Here is a 22719-nt window from a genome sequence, read left to right as displayed (position 1 = left end):
TGACCCTAAAAGCTGCTGTTGTGAGTGCCTTGGGGTCTGAGGCTGATCCCTCCTCCCCATGGAACAAGCAAGGCAATAAACAAAATCCAGTAAACACCTCTCTAGGGGCTAGTCAGGGTGACAAAGACAAAAGTAAAGCTACACAAGCCTCCTCTGAGCTGCTCTGAGCTTTGCATGAACTCAATTGTAAATGTTCTTAATCTGGGCTTATTTCCTGAGGCCTGGCTCAAGGATTACCTTCCATGCACCTAGGACAGATTCCAGGGGAGTAACTCTGCTGCCTGTCTATGCCTCTATGTTTTGGACAGTCTTTCCTAAAATGACTTAAAACGTTCCTTATCCCTTTTTCACCAAGATGGCACCAAAAATGAAGAAGGAATCTCCTGCCCCTCCCAATGCTGAAGCCCAACGCAAAGGCCTTGAAAGCTAAGAAGGCAGTGCTGAAAGGCGTCCACAGCCAAAAAAAGAAGATCCGAAGGTCACCCACCTTCCAGCAGCCCAAGACCTTGCAGCTCCTGAGGCAGCCAAACTATCCTCAAAGGAGTGTGCCAGGAGAAACAATCTTGACCACTATGCTCTCATCAAATTCCCACTGACCACCAAGTCAGCCATGAAGAAAATAGAGGATAACAACACACTTGTGTTCATTGTGGATGTCAAGGCCACCAAGCATCGGATCAAACAGGCTGTCAAGAAACTCTATGCTGATGTGGCCAAAGTCAATACCCTGATAAGGCCCGATGGAGAGAAGAAGGCATATGTTTGCTTGGCTCCTGATTATGATGCCTTAGATGTTGACAACAAGATTGGGATCATCTAAACTGAGTCCAGATGGCTAGTTATAAAATGTTCCTTATCACCTCAATGCTGTGAAAACATTGCTTGTACTGTAGTCCCCTGCAAGGCAGCAGCCATAGCCAAATCCTGATTGTATGAGATCTGATTTCTGCACAAAGATGAATGTATCCAGATAAGGCTGGATGGTAACCCAGCAGGCTGCATTGGCATTCTCATAAGCTAACTGTGTAACAAAAGGAACTCCTGCCTGAGGGTCTCCAAAAGTTCTACCAGCTGCTTTTAGCAGTTCCTCTGGAGTTACATAAACTCCCACTAAGATCTCCTTTTCAATCCTGGGGGGTTAAATTTGCTTCTACCACTGTATACAAAAAACTTGTGTAAAATGGGTAGCAGGCCGGTGTTGTGCTACGGCTGTTTTTAATTCTTTTATTACTCTTACAATCATCTCCACTTGCTTGATTTTTTTTTAATTACAAATATGTGTGAGTTAAAAATTCTGAGCATGTAATCGAACTGCAAACTGCAGCCAAAAGAACATTGGCAGTTTAACTATAATCTTTACATTTCTTTTGCAATATTAGAGCATAACCATAATTTTGGAAAACAATAACCATTTTTTTTTTTTTTTTTTTTTGGTTTTTCGAGACAGGGTTTCTCTGTATAGCCCTGGCTGTCCTGGAACTCACTTTGTAGACCAGGCTGGCCTCGAACTCAGAAATCCGCCTGCCTCTGCCTCCCAAGTGCTGGGATTAAAGGCGTGCGCCACCACGCCAATTTTTAACAGTGTAAACAATCCATTCTCTTTAAACATCAATACCAAGGGCATTACTTTCACATTACAACATTTGGCTGCCAGTTCTTACATATGAATGCATGACAGTACAGCTTTTTTTTTTTAATATTTATTTATTTATTATATGTAAGTACACTGTAGCTGTCTTCAGACACTCCAGAAGAGGGCACCAGATCTTGTTACGGATGGTTGTGAGCCACCATGTGGTTGCTGGGATTTGAACTCTGGACCTTCGGAAGAACAGTCGGGTGCTCTTACCCACTGAGCCATCTCACCAGCCCAACAGTACAGCTTTTAATATCTCATTAAAGAGACATTGTTTTAAATCCTATCCTTTATAAGTCTAGTTTCTAGGATAAGAATTACACAAAACATAATGCCAATTTAGAAGTTATCTTTAGAGACCTTTTTCCCTGTGTTGGCTCATGCCACAGGTTGCTGTTTAGAATGATTCCAACCCTGAGTTACAAGTTTTACGCCAACTTTTGGTTACCAATGTTACAAATTTCTAATCATACCAAATAACTTATAAGCCAATACTCTATAACCAAGACATGCAGAAGATATTTATACCTTTAAAACCAGTCATAAACAAAAATGAAGTGGCTACACACATCTTATACATTTAGATCAAACAAACTTTTCTTATCCTTTCTAGCTGTAATTTCAAAAGAAACAGCACCTTGTCACTTGCTGAATCCAATAAACACAGCTACAGAGATTTTTTTCTAGGAAAAACCCAGCCATCAGCTCCCTTACCAAAGATGCTGAAAGGCTGTTGGCCCCTTTAAAAGTGGCTCGGCAGATGATCAGCCCCTAGCAGGGCTTCTCCAGCTGCGCTTGACTCCCAGCAATGGTGCATGGTAACTTATCAGTTCTGCTGTGCAAATTGAGACTGCCTTTTAAACAAGTTAAACTAAATCAAGGGGTGGACAGCCAGCAAATAAAGTTTTAACCACTTTTTCTTTTGAACATGAAATACAGAGCAACAATCATTCAAACAACGAAACAAGAACAGACACGAACTGACACACATGGACAGATTGGTGCACCAAGAACAGACAATAGACAGAGAGGGAAGAGAACTTGATGTCTCAAAGGGACCTAGATATAACCAGAACTAAGGATATCTCCAGTGGGAGCCAGAAAGGAAGCAGGATATCTCCCGATTTCCTCCTATCCCAAGGAGAGTGCTGAAATAGCTTATATTCATTTTCCTTCTCTTTTGCTAATGTGTGCTAGACAGGGGACAACTGCCTTTTTGAAACCTATTCTTCCTCTCTCTTTCTCATGTCATTTGTATATTTACCATTCCTACTTCTGAGAACCATGGATAGCATAAATCTACTTGAGCTAAGAATTTTTCTAACATCTGCTTTTTAAACCCTGCTCCCCTCACCTGATGCAGTTCCTGGATGTGGACAAATGCCTATATAGAATTCCCCTGTCCCATCACTTTGTCACCCCTAAGTGAAGTCAGCATCAGGTCAACACCTCTTCAGCCTAGATGCATCCCCTTAATGTACCTCCTGTAACAACAGCCTCCAAAAAGTAAACTTTATAACTAGCTCTAGCATTAATGCTGTTCGTTGCTCACTGTGCAGCAACAAACTTATTTGTTACTGTGGAGTATTTTGTTACTTATTTTGTTTTCTGTGGAGCTCCACCCAAGACAGAGTTTCTCAGTGGGTCCCCCATTTTCAGACCCCTCGTTCGGGCGCTACCTTTAGCAGTCCACCAGCCATGGATAAACTGGGTTACCTGAAAGGGGGGCTGTAAGTGAAAAGGATGGGAAGGGAGAGAAGGATGAAGCCAAGACAAGGTTCTGGACAAAGCTAAGTTTAATTCTGCAGCTCCATCTTATAAAGGGAAGAGCACAAAACCACCCATTGTTTCAGGTGGATTATGTTGCAAAGCAAGCTCAGTGGGCAGTCTATTCTTCTAAATTCCCGCAGGGAATTGCAGGTGCAGCCAGGTGAGGACTCCTCCTAGATCAATAAACCCACTGTGGCAACCACTCAGTGTCTGTTTAGCCTGCTCAAGGCTGAGGAAGGGCACAACTTCACAGATTATTTGAGGAAGTTCTTCAACAATCCAGGCAGGACTGACACAGAAGAACACCTTTTCTTGCAAGATACCCCCATGAGATGGATGCTCTTTGCCCCCAGTACTGACCTAAACATCAGTGAGGGCCCTTCTGTCTCTACTCATGGCGTCCTACACAGGGTCATGATGTCTGTAAGCCAGCACTTGTTTGCTGCTGTTAGCTTGGGCCTGTTGTAGTCAGAGCCAGTGGGCTCAGGAGACATTCCAGGAGGATGGAACGTTACATCACAGAAGCTCCTCAGGAGTCATCATGTGGCAAAGTTGGGTAGCTTTTGGACATGGTCTAGGTAGCAGAAGTAGGGCCACAGGACAGGGATGATAGGTAGAATACAAGATCATGATGTATTCTGCTGCATGATATTTAGCCTGGGCCTATCGTCACCAGGGAAGGAGGCAAGCAAGTTCTAAGTAGAAAGAGGGAAGGCAACCTTGGTGGGGTCTTATACAGAAGAAGATTCTGAGCAGTTTTGGGGCTTGAGGGGCAGGGGGAAACCTTTAGAATTTTATAAAAATCAATAATTAAGACCGGAGGCCCCCCAATGGAGGAGCTAGAGAAAGTACCCAAGGAGCTAAAGGGAACTGCAACCCCATAGGTGGAACATTATTATGAACTAACCAGTACCCCAGAGCTCTTGACTCTAGCTGCATTTGTATCAAAAGATGGCCTAGTCGGCCATCACTGGAAAGAGAGGCCCATTGGACTTGCCAACTTTATATGCCCCAGTACAGGGGAATGCCAGGGCCAAGGGGTGGGGGTGGGTGGGTGGGGGGACTGGGGGGGAGAGTGTATTGGGGACTTTTTGGATAGCATTGGAAATGTAATTGAGGAAAATACCTAATTAAAAAAATAAAATAAAATAATTCATGTTTCCCAAAAAAAAAAAAAAAAAAAAAAGACCGGAGGATGTGGGGGAGAGGATGAGAGGCAGTGAGGACTTCCGGGGAGTACTTGGGAAGAAGGCTCTAGGAGAGCTTCCTTAACCTCTCGTCATCAGTCAGGGAGCTCTCAGGTTGAAGGGAGAGAAACATTCCCTGAGCAGGACTAAGGTGCAGCTTGAAGAGAATATGGTCACAGTTTTGGAGGAAAGACACCCTAAATAGAGGGGGGAAACACTAGGGTGGGGGAGAAATGTGGGAGGGAGAGGAGAGGGAACAACTTCAAGTGCATGTAGCATGAACCCTTACAAGGTACAGAGAGATATGGTTTTAATTAGTGGGATGCATGTACTGTGTGTGTGTTTATATGACTAGATACATATGTGAGAATCAATCAGGAGAGAGAAAGATGGCAGCAGACCTCTCCAAAGGCAGGTGTAGCATTTGAGCTAGAGAAGGCCCAGGTGCAGGGGCCCCAGATGGCTCACAAAGCAGCTGGACATGGAGAACAACCTTGCTTGACAGAAACCAAGCTACCTGAGGCTGGGCTCTGAAGTGAGTCTGGCAGAAACAAAAGGCATGACTTATGGTTAATTCACTCAGAGGTGTGATTTGCCACTACCTTGCTGTCAGCATCTCATGGTTTGTATGGTCTGAAGGAGAGCCTTGTCTGAGTTGACAAAGGAATCGGTTGGGTTGGCAGAGAACCAAGAGACACAATGGTAGCTGAGACCAGAGTGAAGACATTAAGACCTCTGAGCCTCCAACCATGTGGACATACATTCTGGAGATAAATTGACAGTAGATTTAACAGGATTCAGGTGAGGCTGAGCACCTGAGTGCATGACTATAAAAGAGCAACTAAGATACTGCTGGGGTGAGGCCATGTTTGGAAAACTCATGGCTTGTCTGTCAGTGCTGCCTTCAGCTTTCTTCCATATGGCAAACTGGAAGCTGGAACCCAGGTCCTGATGGAAGCTGCTGTTACCAACTGAAGTCCAAATGTTCCCTATAGGTTTATATATTTGAATATTGGTCTCCAAATGGTGTCACTGTTTTGGTAGGTTGTAGACTCTTTGAGGCCTAGGTAGCATTAAGAGAGACTACAGGGGTAGGCTACAGGGTTATAGCCTACTCAGATTGGGACCTGAGTTCTGTTCCCAGCTTTTCTCAGCGGCAAGGACACATTCCCGCTAAAGCCAGAAGCTACTCCTGCTATGTCACCCACCCTCCCACCCATCCCCAAATACCCTAGCTAAGTCAATCTTCAGGGAAAAAGCCTATTTGTGCTCTCTTGTGCTCCTGGAATTGAGTCTCTGCTGCCGAATAAGGATGCAGAACCTGTAGAGGCAGGACCTTGCCACCTGTCACCCACTCCTTTCCTCGGTGGCCTCTTTAAGAGCAGTGCCTTGATCTTAAGCCATTCACTACCTCCACAATGCCAAAAACAGGAGGTCTCACCTAGGTCCAACATAGTGTCCGGGAAAACTCAGTGTCCCGAGGAACACCCATCTGGTTGAGGGTGTTAATGCGGCCCTAGGCTTCCAAGTACTCCTGGAGTTCCTTCAATCAAAAACACTCACTCATCTCCCCAAGTGGATGCCTCCCTAATTCCTCCTGAGAGCCCACTTGATAAGAGTCCAGAATGTTCTTGCAAAGGACAGTGAATCTTCCCGTGGTGGTAATCTGTCTCCACCCCAGGGAGAACCTGAGGGTTCCTAAGGAGAGTCAGGATGTTGGCTAAGAACAAAGGCACGACTCAAAACACCATTTCAATTTCCACCTTTTCCTGAAAAAACACCTGCTTTCCTCTCTGTCAGCAACTCAGGCTCTGTGGTGAGGAAGACTCATCTGAAGAAGGTGAGGGCGACACCCACCAGCATCTGAAAGACTTCCTCAGCAGCTCAGCAGCTCAGCAGCTCTCCCCCTGGGCTGGAACTGTGTCTTCCGGAAGTGGCGGACTTGTTTCCCTGGGGAAGATGATGAGCCGACCGAGACTGAGGGTGAGCTCCGCGCTCAGGAACTGACGTAGCGAGTGCTTCTCCTGCCCTGCGGACACTTTTCTCCTGAGATGGTGCGCAGACTCCTGGCCCAAGTTCACTGCGCTCCCTCCAAGGCCAAGTGTGGAGAGCAGGTGTAAGAAAGGGGTGCGCGCCTCAGCGCTGCTCTGGACGCGCGGCGCCCCCTGGCGGTAGGACCCGAGGCTGAGGCAGGATCAGAGAGCAGAGGCCACTGAAGATCTTGTGCTTGCAGGAGTGTGTGTCTACTGGTCATGCTCAGTAGGTACTCAGACTTTGCCCTCAATCACGTTGTTTTTAATTAAAAAAAAAAAAAAACTACTCATTTCACTACGTTAATAATGTATCATGCTAGCCAAGCAGTAGTGGCGCATGCCTTTAATCCCAGCAATTGGGAGGCAGAGGCAGGCGGATTTCTGAGTTGGAGGCCAGCCTGGTCTCCAGAGTGAGTTCCAGGACAGCCAGAACGACTACACAGAGAAACCCTGTCTTGAAAAACCTTAAAAAGAATGTATCATGCTGTGTATACAATATTACTGAGGTCATGAAACTAAGATCCATTATGAATCAAAGAATAAAACAACTAGATCAGTGTTACTTGCCCACAGAAACTTGTGTGCAGAGCACATATTCATTTGTGAGGATGCTTTAGGCTCTGAGTAATTTTTATGATGGTTGACCCATGTTCAATCTGGTAGCCACCATCAGATTTCCCACGACGAACTGGAAATTGCCGATGAGAACTCCATGGAAAGTTTGTTCAACCACTTGAAAGGAAAGCTTGTATCTGAGAGAAAGGAAGCCCATGTCCGAGGAAGATGGTCCAGAGATGTCTCAGACAGAGAAAACACGAGTTCCTTGTGTTGTTTTGCTATTAGGGATTTTGAAAGATGTCTTAGCAAATGTCACTTCAATTCTGATATCATTGAAGAGGGTGGAAACAAATGTTACCTAACATCTCAAACGGAAGGTCATCAGGCTTGTCTAAACATTCTTCCTGACATAACAAGTACCTAAGCAGTCAACACCGTTAGGGGCTGGGAAGGCAAGACGACAAGGAGTAATGCTCTTGCTGGAGTCGCATGAGTGCCGGGATGGTGAGAACCCCACACCCAGACTCTACTTGAAAAAACTGGGATGAGTGGCAAGGGAGCCATAATCTACATGTTCAAGTCAGAGGAGGACTGTTAAGAGCTGGATCTTTCCTACCACTGTGGGATCCTGGCACTGAACTTGGCGTCCCTACCATGGAAAGAGCGGGATAAAGAGGAGGCAGGAACACCTCAGTTGGTTGTTGGTGTGAGGTGTTACTGTCTGCACTACTAATGCCAGTGTCCAAGTTAGCCAGCTCCACAGCACCTCTAATGCCTACACACGGGGGACGCTGCCCCACCACTCTCTGAATGCCAGTGCAGGGATTGAGCTGCCCCAAAGCAACCCTGTAAGCAATGCCAGTTACTAAACACAGCCTCCACTTTGGCCTGTGTGCGGCTGGTACAGTTTATTAATATGTGTCTGCAAGATGATTTGTGAAGCTTAATTTCTCCTCGGGATGTGTTTGATCCCTGTGAGCCTCTGACCAAGAAAACAAATAAAGTGTTTCCATTTCCCAGGAAGGAAGTTTATGGAAGTTCTCATGACTCTCAAAGGGCAGTTTGAGCCCATGTAAGAAACAATGGTCTCTACAGTAACCAGTGAAGTCCAGAGCCTGTGTTATCCTTTGGAACAGCTGCTCATTTCTAGCTAGAATGTAGTGCTGCGAGGAAAGCGGATCTAGGAGCTAGGAATAGGCTCAGTCAGAAAAGTGCTTGGCACATGAGGTGACTTCCTGTCCTTAGTTATTCAGTTCAGCCTTGAGTCTGTCCATGACTAGAAACATGTAGCTGAACTCCAAGGGAAACCCAGGTTCAAAGAATTGGTACTTCTCAGGCTTCAATAAATGACTTATGTGTGAGGAATAGGCTCAGTGGGCTTTCTTGCTTCTTTGGAAGGGACACAATCTCTCTGGTTTATTCAGCCACCTATTTCAAGCTTCAGGTCCCTCTCCACCTTACACTGGTTCTTCCAATGACGCCTGATTGGGTGTGTAAGGTGCTTTACTCTACAAAATCCAAACTGTTCGTGTCTCTGGCTCCACAGCCTAAGGTGATCCTAAGGACAGAGATTCTAGGTGCACGTTTTACATTAAACAGACTGGATTTGCAGCTTCATTCTGCCTCTATGTGTATCTGCACCTCTGTTCCTGGGGATGGTTGGGATGGATTCATCCAATCAGAGTTAAAGTGGCACAGCCACTGGCTCTGGCCACAGTCACTCCATTATTACAAAAATTCCACCCACAGTTTGCTCTTTCTAACCTTGAAGATCCTAGCATTTGAGTTCATTCTTTTTTGTGGGGGGGGGGGGTCGAGACAGGGTTTCTCTGTGTATCTCTGGCTGTTCTGGAACTCACTGTGTAGACCAGGCTGGCCTCAAGCTCAGAAATCTGCCTGCCTCTGCCTCCCGAGTGTTGAGATGAAAGGCGTGTGCCACCATGCCTGGCTTGAGTTCTTTTCCAAACAATTCTCTTTCCTCCATTTTTTTTTTTAGATGAAAGGTATACAACATGAACAGAACCGATGGTTACACTGTAAGACTTAGTGGCCATTGCTCCAGCAAAAGTGTTGTGCACAGCCATATTTCTCAAATCCCAAGCATCCCCAGCACACATTGCTTCCTGTTTCTGTCTCCTGAAACTCTGGCCACCTCCATTTTCCTAGGTTAACTCTGAGCAGCTTAGCTCAGAGCTCCTGGCACAATTTCCTATTTATCATGTAGACGTCCCAACTCCAATGCATCTTCCTTCTTGTATTAGCCCCGCTGACTGACTGATGCCAATCCCATCCACAGCACAGCAGCCATCAGCACAGCATGGGCTCCATCTTTGCATCCTTCAGGAGGAGATGGGAAAGCCTTATTCATGGAGAATTGGTTCAGGGCTGGAGAGGTGGCTCAGCAGTTAAGAGCACTGACTGTTCTTCCAGAGGTCCTGAGTTCAATTCCCAGCAACCACATGGTGACTCACACCCATCTGTAACGGGATCTGATGCCCTCTTCTGGTATGTCTGAAGACAGCTACAGTATACTCATATAAATAAAATAAATCTTTGGGAAAAAAAGAATTAGTTCTAGACCACTGATGACGTCTGCCCCCCTCCTCCTGGAGATGGGTACATGGCACCTGGATAAGACTCTGTTTAGGGTGGACATTTACCTGCTGGTATTAGCCTTGTGAGTATAAAAAGCTCCATGTCCCCTCTTATTCTCATCAGGCAACATGGGAGGTGGTGTTCCCCTGTGAGAACACAAGACGTGGAACATAGAAATAACTCTCCATGACACACAGAATACCTTAATTGAAAGCACAGTTGCTGAGATGGTAATGATAATGGCAGGGGGGAGTAAAAAGGGGGGGGAGGATGTATTAGCATAGCATGTTTGGATGCTGCCAGCAAATTTTACTGAGCTGCTGCCATGTAGACAAAGGGCAGGGGCTGAGCAAGGAGGTCCAGCGAATTTCTGAGGCTAGATACATGAGCAGGGTCCCTGAGCAGGAGAGATTCCAGTAAGGAGGTGGAGGGCCACACAGCTTTCCCAGGTGCCAAGGACACACTGATTGCCTACTTTGGCAGTCTTTCCATCCTGGAATTGCTTGGCCTCTCTGTTCCTGTCATTTGGATTCCCTCCCAAACGGGGTACAAAATGACTAAAACCATCTGTTTTTGTGCCTGGGTCAGTGTTTTGTGTCCGACTTCCCCTGGGGATGGGAATGAACATCTATTCTCATCATCCAGGCACTATGACAGACCCAAGCAACTAAGCAACCAAGCAACCAAACCCAAATCCACCCAAGTCAAGTCTGATGAAAGAGTTTATTGGAGCACAGGGACGGGGGTGAGGGATTACTTACAGGAGCACGGGGTGCCCAGGCAGTGTGATCACTGCATTGGTAATGACTTACAAAACTCCAACCCTGGGGTTCCTAAGAGGCTTCTCTCTGCTGATAAATGTTTACTGCCTGGGTGACATCAGAGAGGAACGCTCTCCAGAGTCTCCTGAGCCTCTGTCAGCCCTCTAAAAGGGGAAGTTTCAATTCAGACCAAAGGGATACAGGGTATCCCACCCACTCCAGATCTTAAATCTTTATGCATCCTCTTCCATAATTCTTCTAGGCCTTGGACATATACATCTATTTTCTTCCCTCTATGGCCCAATATTGGGCTATATCAAAGGATCAGTCACCTATTCTCTGCAATTGTACAAGTTATGAGTCTTTGGAGTGACCATCTCCCACTGTGAAAAGGCTCCCAATTACAAGTGACACTGGAACAGCAGTCACTGGGCATGAACACAAATGTTTTGAAGGCAAGCTGATAAAAGTCTATACCTGCTTAACAAAAACTAAGACAATAGTAGTAGTCTTCTTACTATGGCCTGTGGCCTGCACATCACATAATTTTGTCTTGATTTAGAATAATCAATGGGAATATCCACCTGTGGAGGTCTTAATCAGAAAGTATGTGGGTGCAAGCATAACAATGTCACTATAGCACTACAGCATACATCTTTCCGGCATGTAACAACACAGCACAGGGAGCAAGACTGTCTCAACAATTGTCCCTCAGCAGCCTGGATCAAGCCTCTTGGCACTAGAGACCCAGCGAGCACACAAGGCTGTTCCAGGTCAATCTCTGTTGATTCTTCTGTGTCCTGAAACCAAACAGGTCATGTCCTCAGCAAGGAGTTCTCCAGTTCCAGCATGCAACCAAAAGCAGTGGAAACCACATCTGTGATTTGATGTCCCTCTGGGCCTTTCCTTAACAATTCTAGAAGGCTCCTCTGCCTAGCAGGGTCATCTTCAGCCAACAACTTTATTAGTTCTGAGACTGCCTTTCTCCACTCTACAGTGCTGTTCCAACTCCTGAACTGCCATTTTAACTTTTTACAGAGGAAAACCAGGAGCACTGGAAGCCCGCTGATGTCCAACCTACTCGAGTGCCAATTGGTCCGGGCTTTTTCCCTAGGGTGACATATTCATACAATTCCTGACCCCATTTCATCCTCATGAATTCCCAAGTACATTTCATGCTCTGTATCTATTTAATTGTGCTTTCCCATAAGATTGGGACCAAGAGGCCAGGAGGGATCATTCCACCAGGAGAGGCCATTCAAAGTTACTCCCACTGCATCAGAGGTCCCCTTCCTCCCTCTGCACAAAGGTGGCTTAGGAGTAAGTTACAGGCTTCTTTGCTCCAGCGCTCTGGGTGCAGCCACCCTGATCTGTGCTGTGCCTCTACCAGTGGAGGCTCCATTTGCACACAAGTCTTAGATTTAAATCCTGTGTGAGCTGCTGGAACTTCAGCTCAGCAAGGTTGCTTGCCTTGAGGTCTTGAGACCACCTAGCTGAAACTGACAGCTAACAGATTCCTAAGTGAAATGTGTGCAGGATCGACTCAGTTGGGTTTTGTGCTATCTTATCATGGCACTAGAAAGACGAAAGAGAGATACTTAAAAAGGCAGAATGGAGCCAACACCCACAGGTCACCACCAGCCTGGCTGCATCTGAAAGGAGTGCAAAGGGAGCCCTTGGGATTGGTAGCAGGAACATGTCAGGGATGGCCTGTTCCTACAGCAGAGTGAACTGGAGCCTCCAAGGCAAACAAAGGATATCAGGTCACATCCCTGATCCCCAAGCAAAAGGGAGAGAGTAGGTGAAATGGAGGATAGAAAGACCCATTAACCTTGTGGCTATGCTCACAAAGTACTGGCCCGTCTTCCGGAAGCCCATGGCCTGGTAGAGAGCCACAGCACTGTACTGCACACAACTGGTCTCAAGAACAACATCACTGTAGTCCTGGTCCCGAGCAAACCAGAGGACAGTTCTGACCAGTGCTTTCGCTATCCCCTGTCCTCGATGCTGTGAGGACACAGACAGGCGAAAAAGCTGCATCTGCTTCTTCCCTAATGGAGGGTCCTTGACTGGCCGAGCACCCACTATGCCAACTACCTGGTCTCCAGACTCAGCCACCCAGAAGGAGCCATGTGCATTCAGGTAGGACTTGGTGATGTCAGCCAGGTCAGCTTGCAAACTTGTAGCCACGTAATTTCTCCAAGAAAGCCAGATAAGGAGCCGCAGGCAAAGGAGAAAGAGGAAGCTGCATACTGTGGCCAGGAGCCAGGAGCCAGACACTAGGACTATGGTCACAGGCACCCCAGGTAAGAGCAGGAGAGTCTGAGGCAGTGTCAGCATATGGTGGAAGGCAGCAGGGACATGCTCCTTCATGCCCCTAGAGAACAATTCCAGGACCTTTTTGTGGTCCTTCTCCTGGTACTGTCGGATGCGATAAAAAGCCATGGGGAGACTTCTGGCTCTCAAGTATCAGTGATCACAAGGGACATCCAGACCTTCTTGCACAGCTTCCCTGAGCCCTGCAGGAAACAGAGGAAGCCAGGTCAGCCCCCCAATTCCCTCCCAGACTCTCAGAAGCCAGGGAGACTCCACTCACAGGTGTACCTCTGTTGACACTACTACTGAGAGAAGTGTCAAGCCATCCTCACTAATGACCCCACTTCCTCCCTTTTCTAGCCATGTGTCCCTGGGACATGTCCCATGACCTCTCTGAGCCCGTGTGTCTTCCCCTGGAGACCAGGGTAAAACAGCACCTGGTTTCTAGGAGGCTTTGAAGATTTAATAAAGGAAGCTGTGTGCAGAGCCCTCCCTGACACCTGCCTCTAATGACAAGTTCTCTGACCTTTGGGAACTGAGGTGCCACACTGTGGAAAGATGTGCTGTTCTGAGATCTTCTGTTTCCTCTTCAGGGTCCAGACTTGAAAACTCCTGTGTTCCCAGGTGCAAGTTTCAACAAATCCTCTTTCCAGCAACTGGAATGATTCAGTCTACAGAAAAGCAAAGGATCAATGTAAAAACTCTCCACTCAAGGGTCTTCAAGAAGGCTCTGGGACTCCAGACCCAAGGAGAACCAAGTCTCACCTCTCTGTCCTCTCGTGTAGTACCACAGTTCCAAGTGTCCAGGATGGCTTCAGGCTCCAATGACATCCAGGGAGACTCTACCAGGGTCTGATGAACCTCTAGAGCATAGATCTAGCCTGGCATTTCACTGGCTGACTCCTGGACAATCATAAACCAAAGGTCAAGAGCTGAAATATGACATGGGAGGGGACCCATATCTATTATCTCTTGAGCTCTTGAGCTCCACAGTATTATCCTAGAGGGGAAGCTGGCTCTGGATTGCCCCAAGTTCCTCATCATTTCAGGAAGCTTCATTCTCCTTTCTGTCCCTTTCATATCATAACCTCTTACACCCAGTGTACTTTGCCACCTCTGGTTTCCGGCCTAGTCATTGGAATTGGCACATACCTCCTGGAAAAGGTCACAAAGACAGGGATGACATGTGCATCACAAGATCATGATGTATGCTGGTACACCTGTAGCATTTAGCCTGTCTCTATGACCACCTGGGAGCAATCGAGTTCTAAGGAGAAAGAGGGAAGGCAGCCTTGGTGGGGTCCTATATTGAAGAAGATTCTCAGGAGTTTGGGGGCTTAAGCGATAGCCTTTAAAACTTTACAAAAATCAATAATAAAGACCAGAGGATGTGGGAAAGAGGATAAAGGCAGAGAGGGTTTCCAGGGAGGACTTGGGATGAAGGATCTAGGTGAGAGCTTCTTTAGCCTCTCGCCATCAGGCAGGAAGCTCTCAGGTCAAAGGAGAGAAACAGAGATTCCCTGAGCAGGACTAAGGAGCAGCTTGAAGAAAATATGGTCACAGTTTTGGAGGAAAGACACCCTACATAGAGGGGGAAATATTAGGATGGGGGAGAAATGTGGGAGGGAGAGGAGAAGGAACAACTTCAAGTTTATGTAGCATGGACCCTTACAATGAACAGAGAAATATGGTTTTAATTAGTGGGATGCATGTACTGTGTGTTTGTTTATATGACTTGATACATAGGTGAGAATCAATCAGGAGAGAGAGAAAGATGGCAGCAGACCTCTCCAAAGGCAGGTGTAGCATTTGAGCTAGAGAAGGCCCAGGTGCAGGGGCCCCAGATGGCTCACAAAGCAGCTAGATAAGGAGAACAACCTTGCTTGACAGAAACCAAGCTACCTGAGGCTGGGCTCTGAAGTGAGTCTGGCAGAAACAAAAGGCATGACTTATGGTTAATTCACTCAGAGGTGTGATTTGCCACTACCTTGCATTCCATGGTCTATCAGCATCTCATGGTTTATATGGTCTGAAGGAGAGCCTTGTCTGAGTTGACAAAGGAATCGGTTGGGTTGGCAGAGAACCAAGAGACACAAAGGTAGCTGAGACCAGAGTGAAGACATTAAGACCTCTGAGCCTCCAACCATGTGGACATACATTCTGGAGCTAAATTGACAGTAGATTTAACAGGATTCAGGTGAGGCTGAGCACCCTGAGTGCATGACTATAAAAGAATAACTAAGACCCTACTGGGGCGAGGCCATGTTTAGGAAACTCATGGCTTGTCTGTCAGTGCTGCCTTCAGCTTTCTTCCGTATGGTAAACCAGAAACTGGAACCCAAGTCCTGGTGAAAGCTGCTGTTACCGACTGAAGGCCAAATGTTCCCTATAGGTTTATGTATTTGAATATTGGTCTCCAAATGGTGTCACTGTTTTGGTAGGTTGTAGACTCTTTGAGGCCTAGGTAGCATTAAGTGGGACTACAGGAGTAGGCTTCAGGGTTATAGTCTACTCAGATTGGGACCTGAGTTCTGTTCCCAGCTCTACCCAGCAGCAAGGGCACATTCCTGCCAAAGCCAGAAGCTACTCTTGCTATGTCACCCACCCACCCACCCTCAAATACCCTAACTAAGTCAATCCTCAGGAAAAAAAAGCCTATTTGTGGTCTCTTGTGCTCCTGGAATTGAGTCTCTTCTGCCTAATAAGGATAAGAACCTGCAGTGGCAGGTCCTTGTTGCTTCTCGCACATTCTGTTCTTTGGTGGCCTCCTTAAGAGCAGTGCCTTGATCTTAAGCCATTCACTGCCTCCACAAAGCCAAAAACAAGAGGTCTCACCTAGGTCCAACATAGTGTCCGGGAAAACTCAGTGTCCTGAGGAACACCCATCTGGTTGAGGGTGTTAATGTGGCCCCAGGATTCCAAGCACTCCTGGAGCTCCTTCGATCAAAAACACTCACTCACCTCCCCAAGTGGATGCCTCCCTAATTCCTCCTGAGAGCCCACTTGATAAGAGTCCAGAATGTTCTTGCAAAGGACAGTGAATCTTCCCGTGGTGGTAATCTGTCTCCACCCCAGGGAGAACCTGAGGGTTCCTAAGGAGAGTCAGGATGTTGGCTAAGAACAAAGGCACGACTCAAAACACCATTTCAATTTCCACCTTTTCCTGAAAAAACACCTGCTTTCCTCTCTGTCAGCAACTCAGGCTCTGTGGTGAGGAAGACTCATCTGAAGAAGGTGAGGGCGACACCCACCAGCATCTGAAAGACTTCCTCAGCAGCTCAGCAGCTCAGCAGCTCTCTCCCTGGGCGGGAACTGTGTCTTCCGGAAGTGGCGGACTTGTTTCCCTGGGGAAGATCTTTTGAGCCGACCGAGACCGAGGGTGAGCTCCGCTCTCAGGAACTGACCCAGCGAGTGCTTCTCCTGCCCTGCGGACACTTTTCTCCTGAGATGGTGCGCAGACTCCTGGCCCAAGTTCACTGCGCTCCCTCCAAGGCCAAGTGTGGAGAGCAGGTGTAAGAAAGGGGTGCGCGCCTCAGCGCTGCTCTGGACGCACGGCGCCCCCTGGCGGTAGGACCCGAGGCTGAGGCAGGATCAGAGAGCAGAGGCCACTGAAGATCTTGTGCTTGCAGGAGTGTGTGTCTACTGGTCTCTAGGGCTTCATGCTCAGTAGGTACTCAGACTTTGACGTTAATCACGATGTTTTTAAAAAAAAAACACTCATTTCACTACTTTAAGAATCCTGTGTATACAACATACCTCGAGGTCATGAAACTACAGTCCATTAAGAGTCAGAGAAAAGTAAAACAGCTAGATCAGTGTTACTCGCCCACAGAGACCTGTGTGCAGAGCACATATTCATTTGTGAGGATGCTTCAGGCTCTGAGTAATTTTTATGATGGTTGACCCATGTTCAATCTGGTAGCCACCATCAGATTTCCCACGACGAACTGGAAATTGACGATGAGAACTCCATGGAAAGTTTGTTCAACCACTTGAAAGGAAAGCTTGTATCTGAGAGAAAGGAAGCCCATGTCCGAGGAAGATGGTCCAGAGATGTCTCAGACAGAGAAAACACGAGTTCCTTGTGTTGTTTTGCTACTAGGGATTTTGAAAGATGTCTTAGCAAATGTCACTTCAATTCTGATATCATTGAAGAGGGTGGAAACAAATGTTACCTAACATCTCAAACGGAAGGTCATCAGGCTTGTCTAAGCATTCTTCCTGACATAACAAGTACCTAAGCAGTCAACACCGTTAGGGGCTGGGAAGGCAAGACGACAAGGAGTAATGCTCTTGCTGGAGTCGCATGAGTGCCGGGATGGTGAGAACCCCACACCCAGACTCTACTTGAAAAAAACTGGGAGGGGTGGCAAGGGAGCCATAATCTACATGTTCAAATCAGAGGAGGACTGATTTGTTTGTTTGTTTGTTTTAAGATATTGGACATTTTATTTATTTATTTATTTATTTATTTATTTAATGTAAGTACACTGTAGCTGTCCTCAGATACTCCAGAAGAGGGCATCAGACTTCATTATGGATGGTTGTGAGCCACCATGTGGTTGCTGGGATTTGAACTCGGGACCTTCGGTAGAGCAGTTGGTGTCTTAACCCCTGAGCCATCTCGCCAGCCCCAGAGGAGAACTGTTAAGAGCTAGTTCTTGGGCCGGGCAGTGGTGGCGCTCACCCAGTACGTGGGAGGCAGAGGCAGATGGATTTCTGAGCTCGAGGCCAGCATGGTGTACAAAGTGAGTTCCAGTACAGTCAGGGCTACACAGAGAAACCCTGTCTCTAAAAGACAAAACAAAACAAAACCAAGCAACCAACCAACAAACACAAGCTAGTTCTTTCCTTCCACTATGTGATCCTGGCACTGAAGTTGGTGTCCCTACCATGGAAAGAGCGGGATAAAGAGGAGGCAGGAACACCTCAGTTGGTGTTGGTGTGAGGCTGCTACTGTCTGCACTACTAATCCCAGTGTCCAAGTTAGCCAGCTCCACAGCACCTCTAATGCCTGCACACAGTGGACGCTGCCCCACCACACTGTGAATGCCAGTGCAGGGATGAGCTGCCCCAAAGCAACCCTGTAAGCAGTGCCAGTTACTAAACACAGCCTCCACTTTGGCCTGTGTGCGACTGGTACAGTTTATTAATGTGTGTCTGCAAGATGATTTGTGAAGCTTATTTTCTCCTCGGGATGTGTTTGATCCCTGTGAGCCTCAGATCAAGAAAACAAATAAAGTGTTTCCATTTCCCAGGGAGGAAGTTAACAGAAGTTCTCATGACTCTCAAAGGGCAGTTTGAGCCCATGTAAGAACAATGGTCTCTACAGTAACCAGTGAAGTCCAGAGCCTGTGTTATGCGTTGGAAAAACTTCTCATTTCTACCTAGAATGTGCTGCGAGGAAAGGGGATGTAGGAGCTAGGGATAGGCTCAGTCAGAAAATCGCTTGCCACACAAACCTTAGGACCCGGGTTGGATCTGTAGCATCTGTGTTCATAACTGAGACATGGTGGCCAGCCCTTGTAAATCCTAGCTCTGAGGAGGCAGGAACCAGAAAATCCCTAGGACTCTTTGCAGCCAGTATACCCTAATAGATTAGTCGCAAGTTCCAGTGAGAGACCGTTTCAAAAGGTGAGTGGCAGGCTCCTCTACCCTCTGCAGACATGTGCACCAACCTACATGGGTAAGGGGGTGGAGAAAAGAGACAGAAGGTGTGTTTTCGGGGGTCACATTTATTTGCCTGCTTGGATAAGAAGCCAGCAGGGATAAGGTAGAGGAGGGGCTGTGTCAATCAGTGGTCACTCTTGCTCCCCAGGATTGGGAAAGACAAGCAAGGCTTTGTGTCAGTATGGAGGAGGTGGCTTTGGCACACCCCAGCCACCATTCAGAACCCAGCCAGCCCTAAGCCTCCAGCTGCATTTTAGGAGAACCCAGTGGCTCACAGGCTGTATGATGGCCTCCTGCTGCCAACCTCCTACTTAGCCCATCCCAAGCTGTGTGCTCAGCAGCCTTGAGCTGGGCTGGCTCATGGCCACTCTGGCTTTGTTGTTCTGTTTTTCCTGGCTTTGCTGCAGTTCTGTTCAGTCACCCCAGAAAGTAAAGCATGGCCTTCAGGTCAGTTGTTCTGGGGACAGAATTTAGATGCATCACAACTGGCTGTCCTAGATGCCTTCACAGCCCTTCATGCCCAGGTCAGCACTTACCCTCCTGCCACCCTCTGCCCTGGAGACTGGGCCTCTGTACTGACACAGCAAGGGTTTGGCATTGGGGATGAGGTGGGAGGCCTGGGAGAGATTGGAAGATGGAGGAAGGGAGTGGTGCTTTGTCTGAGGCCTCCTTGAGGACAGGGTCTATTCCCAGCTGCCCAGGTTCCCCAAACCTTCCCTCCCTTCTGTGGCCTCCCTTCCCCCCAGCCTAGAACCTGCCTGCTCAAGGGTGGAGCTACCGGCTCATTCGTCCTGCCACGCCCACTGCTGGAACCTGACCTTGCTGCCTGGAGTCACACACGTGTTCGTCCTGCTACTGGACCCTGAGTTACTTGGCAGGAAATTGGGTTCCCTCCCCCTTCCTTTATAAACTGAGTGTCTGGAAATATTAAATTGAGTCTTGATCAGAGTCTTGTCTTGACTCCATTGTTTCTTCCGCCCCGTCTAGATTCCTCTCTTTGCAGGGAACTGCCATTCTCAGTGAACCGTTCGTGTTGTGGACCGCGGGCGGGCCGCAACAGTTGGCGCCAGAACTGGGACCTGAAGAATGGCGGAGGGATGCTAAGAGAAACGACTGCTGTGTGGAGCTCCACAAGAAAGGAAAGAATCTTCGTATCGGAGGAGCATCGGAGCAACGGACAGGTACACATGCTAGCACTAGCCTAAAAAAAAAAAAAATTCAGTTTTGTAGAGTGTTGCTGGGGATGCGGTAGGATACGAACAAGTTTGAAGCAGTGCTGACCCAACACTGTTTCTGCTTGGGGTCAGCAGTTCGTAAATCGGAACTAGATACGGAGACAGGCGGTGTGCCGCAGTTTTTTTTAGAAAACTGCTTAGGTGGAAGAAAGAAGGGTTCAAAATCATGGATCAGGCGATTGTGTTTAGTTTTCAGGAGTTGCTTAAAGATAAAAGAAATTCATACCAGAGAAGGTATGGGCTAAGCTGAGACAGCGTTAAGCCCTAGCGCTGGTTCACTTAGGTTCAGCAGTGAAGCTTAAGAGGAGCTAGGCACAGGCGGTAGGCCGTGGCTAGAAAAAAGCTACATTGTTAGGTGTGAGAAAGGAAAGGGTTTATTAAAAGGAAATTAAAACAGGCGGATTGCCGCAGTTATAAAAACTGCATCATGAGGGAGGAAATTGTCCCAAATAGCAGGAGTACTCTGCCCCATTTTGTGTCTTGTTTATGTCTGGTGCACCAATCTGTTCTCGTGTTCAATTCATGTATGTTCGTGTCCAGTCTGTATGAATGAATGTTCTATGTTTTATGTTGGATAATAAAAATGGTATAAAAAACTTTATCTGCAAGGCCGAGAGCTGCCACGTGTTTCAGCCAAAAACCAGACACGTGGCCTAAGGCAGCCCTAGAAGCTGAGTCTCTTAAGATATTTCTAGTTTAGATAATGATAAATGTGGTTCCTATCCTAAATAGTAAAATTTAAGATAAGATATAAAGCAATGCCTCTTTATTAAAGCGTTAAAGCTTGCTTTAATAGATATTCATAGGTATTAATTGATATCCAAACTTCGTAATATGATAGTAATGCTTCTAATATTGATTTTAACAGTGATAAATTGTTTTAAACATAGGTTTTGCTTTCCCAAAGTTGTAGATATTATCCTAACCTTGCACAAAAACTTAAAAATTATGGTTAAAACTGCCATTGTTCCATTGACTGCAGCTTGCAGTTTGATTGCAAATTTAAGATTGATGCTCAAATTAAAAAGTATTTTACCTTTGAGTCAATACAGGGCTCTGGGCAGTCCCAGAGCGGCTTGTGGCCTTTTCTTTTGTTTTGCAAACAATGCCTAAAAAAGTTTTTCCCTGTGTTCAAGAAAATTTCTTTTTAACAGTGTTACAGATCTATTCAGATGTTTAAAATAATGCTTAAATTCAAAGATTTTTGCTTCTAGTAAACTGGTAATCACTAGAAAATTTTGCCTCTATGTATGGCTAATATAGCTTTACATTATGTAAGAAAAATGTTTATTGTTTCTGCTTCTTTACAAGAAGCCAAAAGTTTTAATCTTTCAGTATATATTGTTTCCTAAGTGAAAAATATTTTATTAACTAATGCTTCTCAAGGGAAGTTTACCTTAAATCCTTGCTCTCACCCAAAAGATTCAGAGACAGTATCCTTTTGTTATTTGGTGTTTTGATTTGCTGCAAAAGGTTTTACAAAAAATAAAGAAAGCTTTTATAATTGTTGTTAATTGGTAATTAAAAATTAGTTGTGCCCAAGACAATTCTTTGGCCAGAAAAAACATTATTGTAAAGTCATTTTTCTCATCCTCCCAGCCGATCGTTGGCCACGTGGGCCCAACTAGCTGCTGTGGAGCAGAGTCTTAAGACACACAGTTGCCCCTATTCCAGCACAAATAATCTGGTTGTGTGCTGTAGATGGTGTTTTAAAATGCTGAACAATCAAACCTTAATTTATATATTGATAGTCAATGCTATATCTCTGAGCTCATAATTACTTAAAATTGTTCGTCCCTCAGATACTATTAATTCTCAAATTTACAATTGCTTATACATATTTCTAGTTAATAGATAAATAAATTATGCACGTGTGACTCTTAATAACTTTTCTAGCCTTCTAGTTACAACCGTTCCTTAAGAAAAATAATTGAAAGTGCAATTAGTCACTGCCCCTTTACAGCCAAATATTTAAAATGTTTTGTCCAAAAAGTTATTAATTCAAAAGGTTAGATATTGTAAAATTTTAAACTTTGACCTCTTAGAGGACAAAAGAGAGAAATTGTATCCCCATATATACTATTTAGTGCATTTCCATGCACACTATTTAAAACATACCTTTATTTTCAAAATTTGAAATTAAAATGTCAAATTTAATAAATGCTTTTTAGTATCTTAAAAGGATCTACTTATTGGCTTATAAATTGATCCTAAAACAGCTACCTTATTAGAAAAGGGAAAGACAGGTTCTCTCCACAGAACTCTACAGAAGCATATTGGTAATTCGTGTGCTGAGCTGACAGGTAAGTTAACTCAGTGTCCTGATTAAAAGGACTAAAAGATTAAATTCATGTTTTAGATCCATCCTTGCTTGTCATTTTTCCAGTTTAGACTAGCTTCTAGCCTTTTAACTTTATGGCAATAGTACATCAGAGATTGTATATTCAGACTTAGTAAAATTAGTCATTTAATAGAGTCATAATGATTTTTCACTCTTCTTCAGTGTGACCAGCCATTCTAACTCAATCTTAGACTGGTCTAATATTCAGTTCAATTATTAGAGATTCCTATATTCTAAATTACCTAGCAAAGTTAATTCAGAGCATTTGCCCCAAGGTCACCAAAGGCTCACCTTGCCTTTACCTTATTTGTCCTAAACTTTTTGCAAACTGACATTAAAGGTCAGTCTGCAGCGGAACGCCACTGGCACCCAGTTACTTCTAATTCTTATGCATTGGTAAAATGGAAGGACGCCCTGACTAATAAATGGAAGGGTCCAGATCCAGTTCTAATCTGGGGAAGAGGTTCGGTTTGTGTTTTTTCACGAGATGAAGATGAAGCACGGTGGCTACCAGAGAGATTAATTCGTCAGGTAAACACAGATTCTGTCTCTCCTCATAAGTATCATTCTAAAGACTAAAATTCCTCTTGAGCTGGGAGTGGAAGCTCTCAAAAAAC

The 22719-nt window shown here is 45.9% G+C and overlaps 1 protein-coding gene across 3 annotated transcripts; it reads right to left on the bottom strand.

Moving 5' to 3' along the window:
- Positions 1-10483: 10483 nt before the first annotated feature.
- LOC110296554 (N-acetyltransferase family 8 member 2-like) lies at positions 10484-16405 on the bottom strand. 3 transcript variants are annotated; one of them, XM_085840445.1, is made up of 5 exons: positions 16108-16405; positions 13622-13759; positions 13383-13527; positions 12638-13059; positions 10484-11340 (listed from the first exon to the last, which is right to left on the bottom strand). In XM_085840445.1, the coding sequence occupies exons 4-5, from the start codon at positions 12983-12985 to the stop codon at positions 11140-11142; spliced, it is 549 nt and encodes a 182-aa protein (XP_085696571.1). In that variant the 5' UTR covers positions 12986-13059; positions 13383-13527; positions 13622-13759; positions 16108-16405; the 3' UTR covers positions 10484-11139. The 3 variants fall into 3 exon arrangements, with proteins under 3 accessions (XP_085696571.1, XP_085696570.1, XP_085696569.1); XM_085840444.1 differs by having other exon boundaries at positions 10484-13059; positions 15818-16405; XM_085840443.1 differs by having other exon boundaries at positions 10484-13059.
- Positions 16406-22719: the final 6314 nt, after the last annotated feature.

This window comes from Mus caroli, unplaced genomic scaffold (genome assembly GCF_978045245.1).
Source record: "Mus caroli unplaced genomic scaffold, Mus_caroli_1 scaffold_7, whole genome shotgun sequence".
In the NCBI taxonomy this organism is placed as follows: Eukaryota; Metazoa; Chordata; class Mammalia; order Rodentia; family Muridae; genus Mus; species Mus caroli.
The sequence above is the reverse complement of the archived record's forward strand: the minus strand, read 5'-3'. Positions and strand labels throughout refer to the sequence as shown.

Coding starts and splice junctions, on each gene's coding strand:
- LOC110296554 (XM_085840444.1), bottom strand. CDS start 12,985: ATGGCTTTTTATCGCATCCGACAGTACCAGGAGAAGGACCACAAAAAG.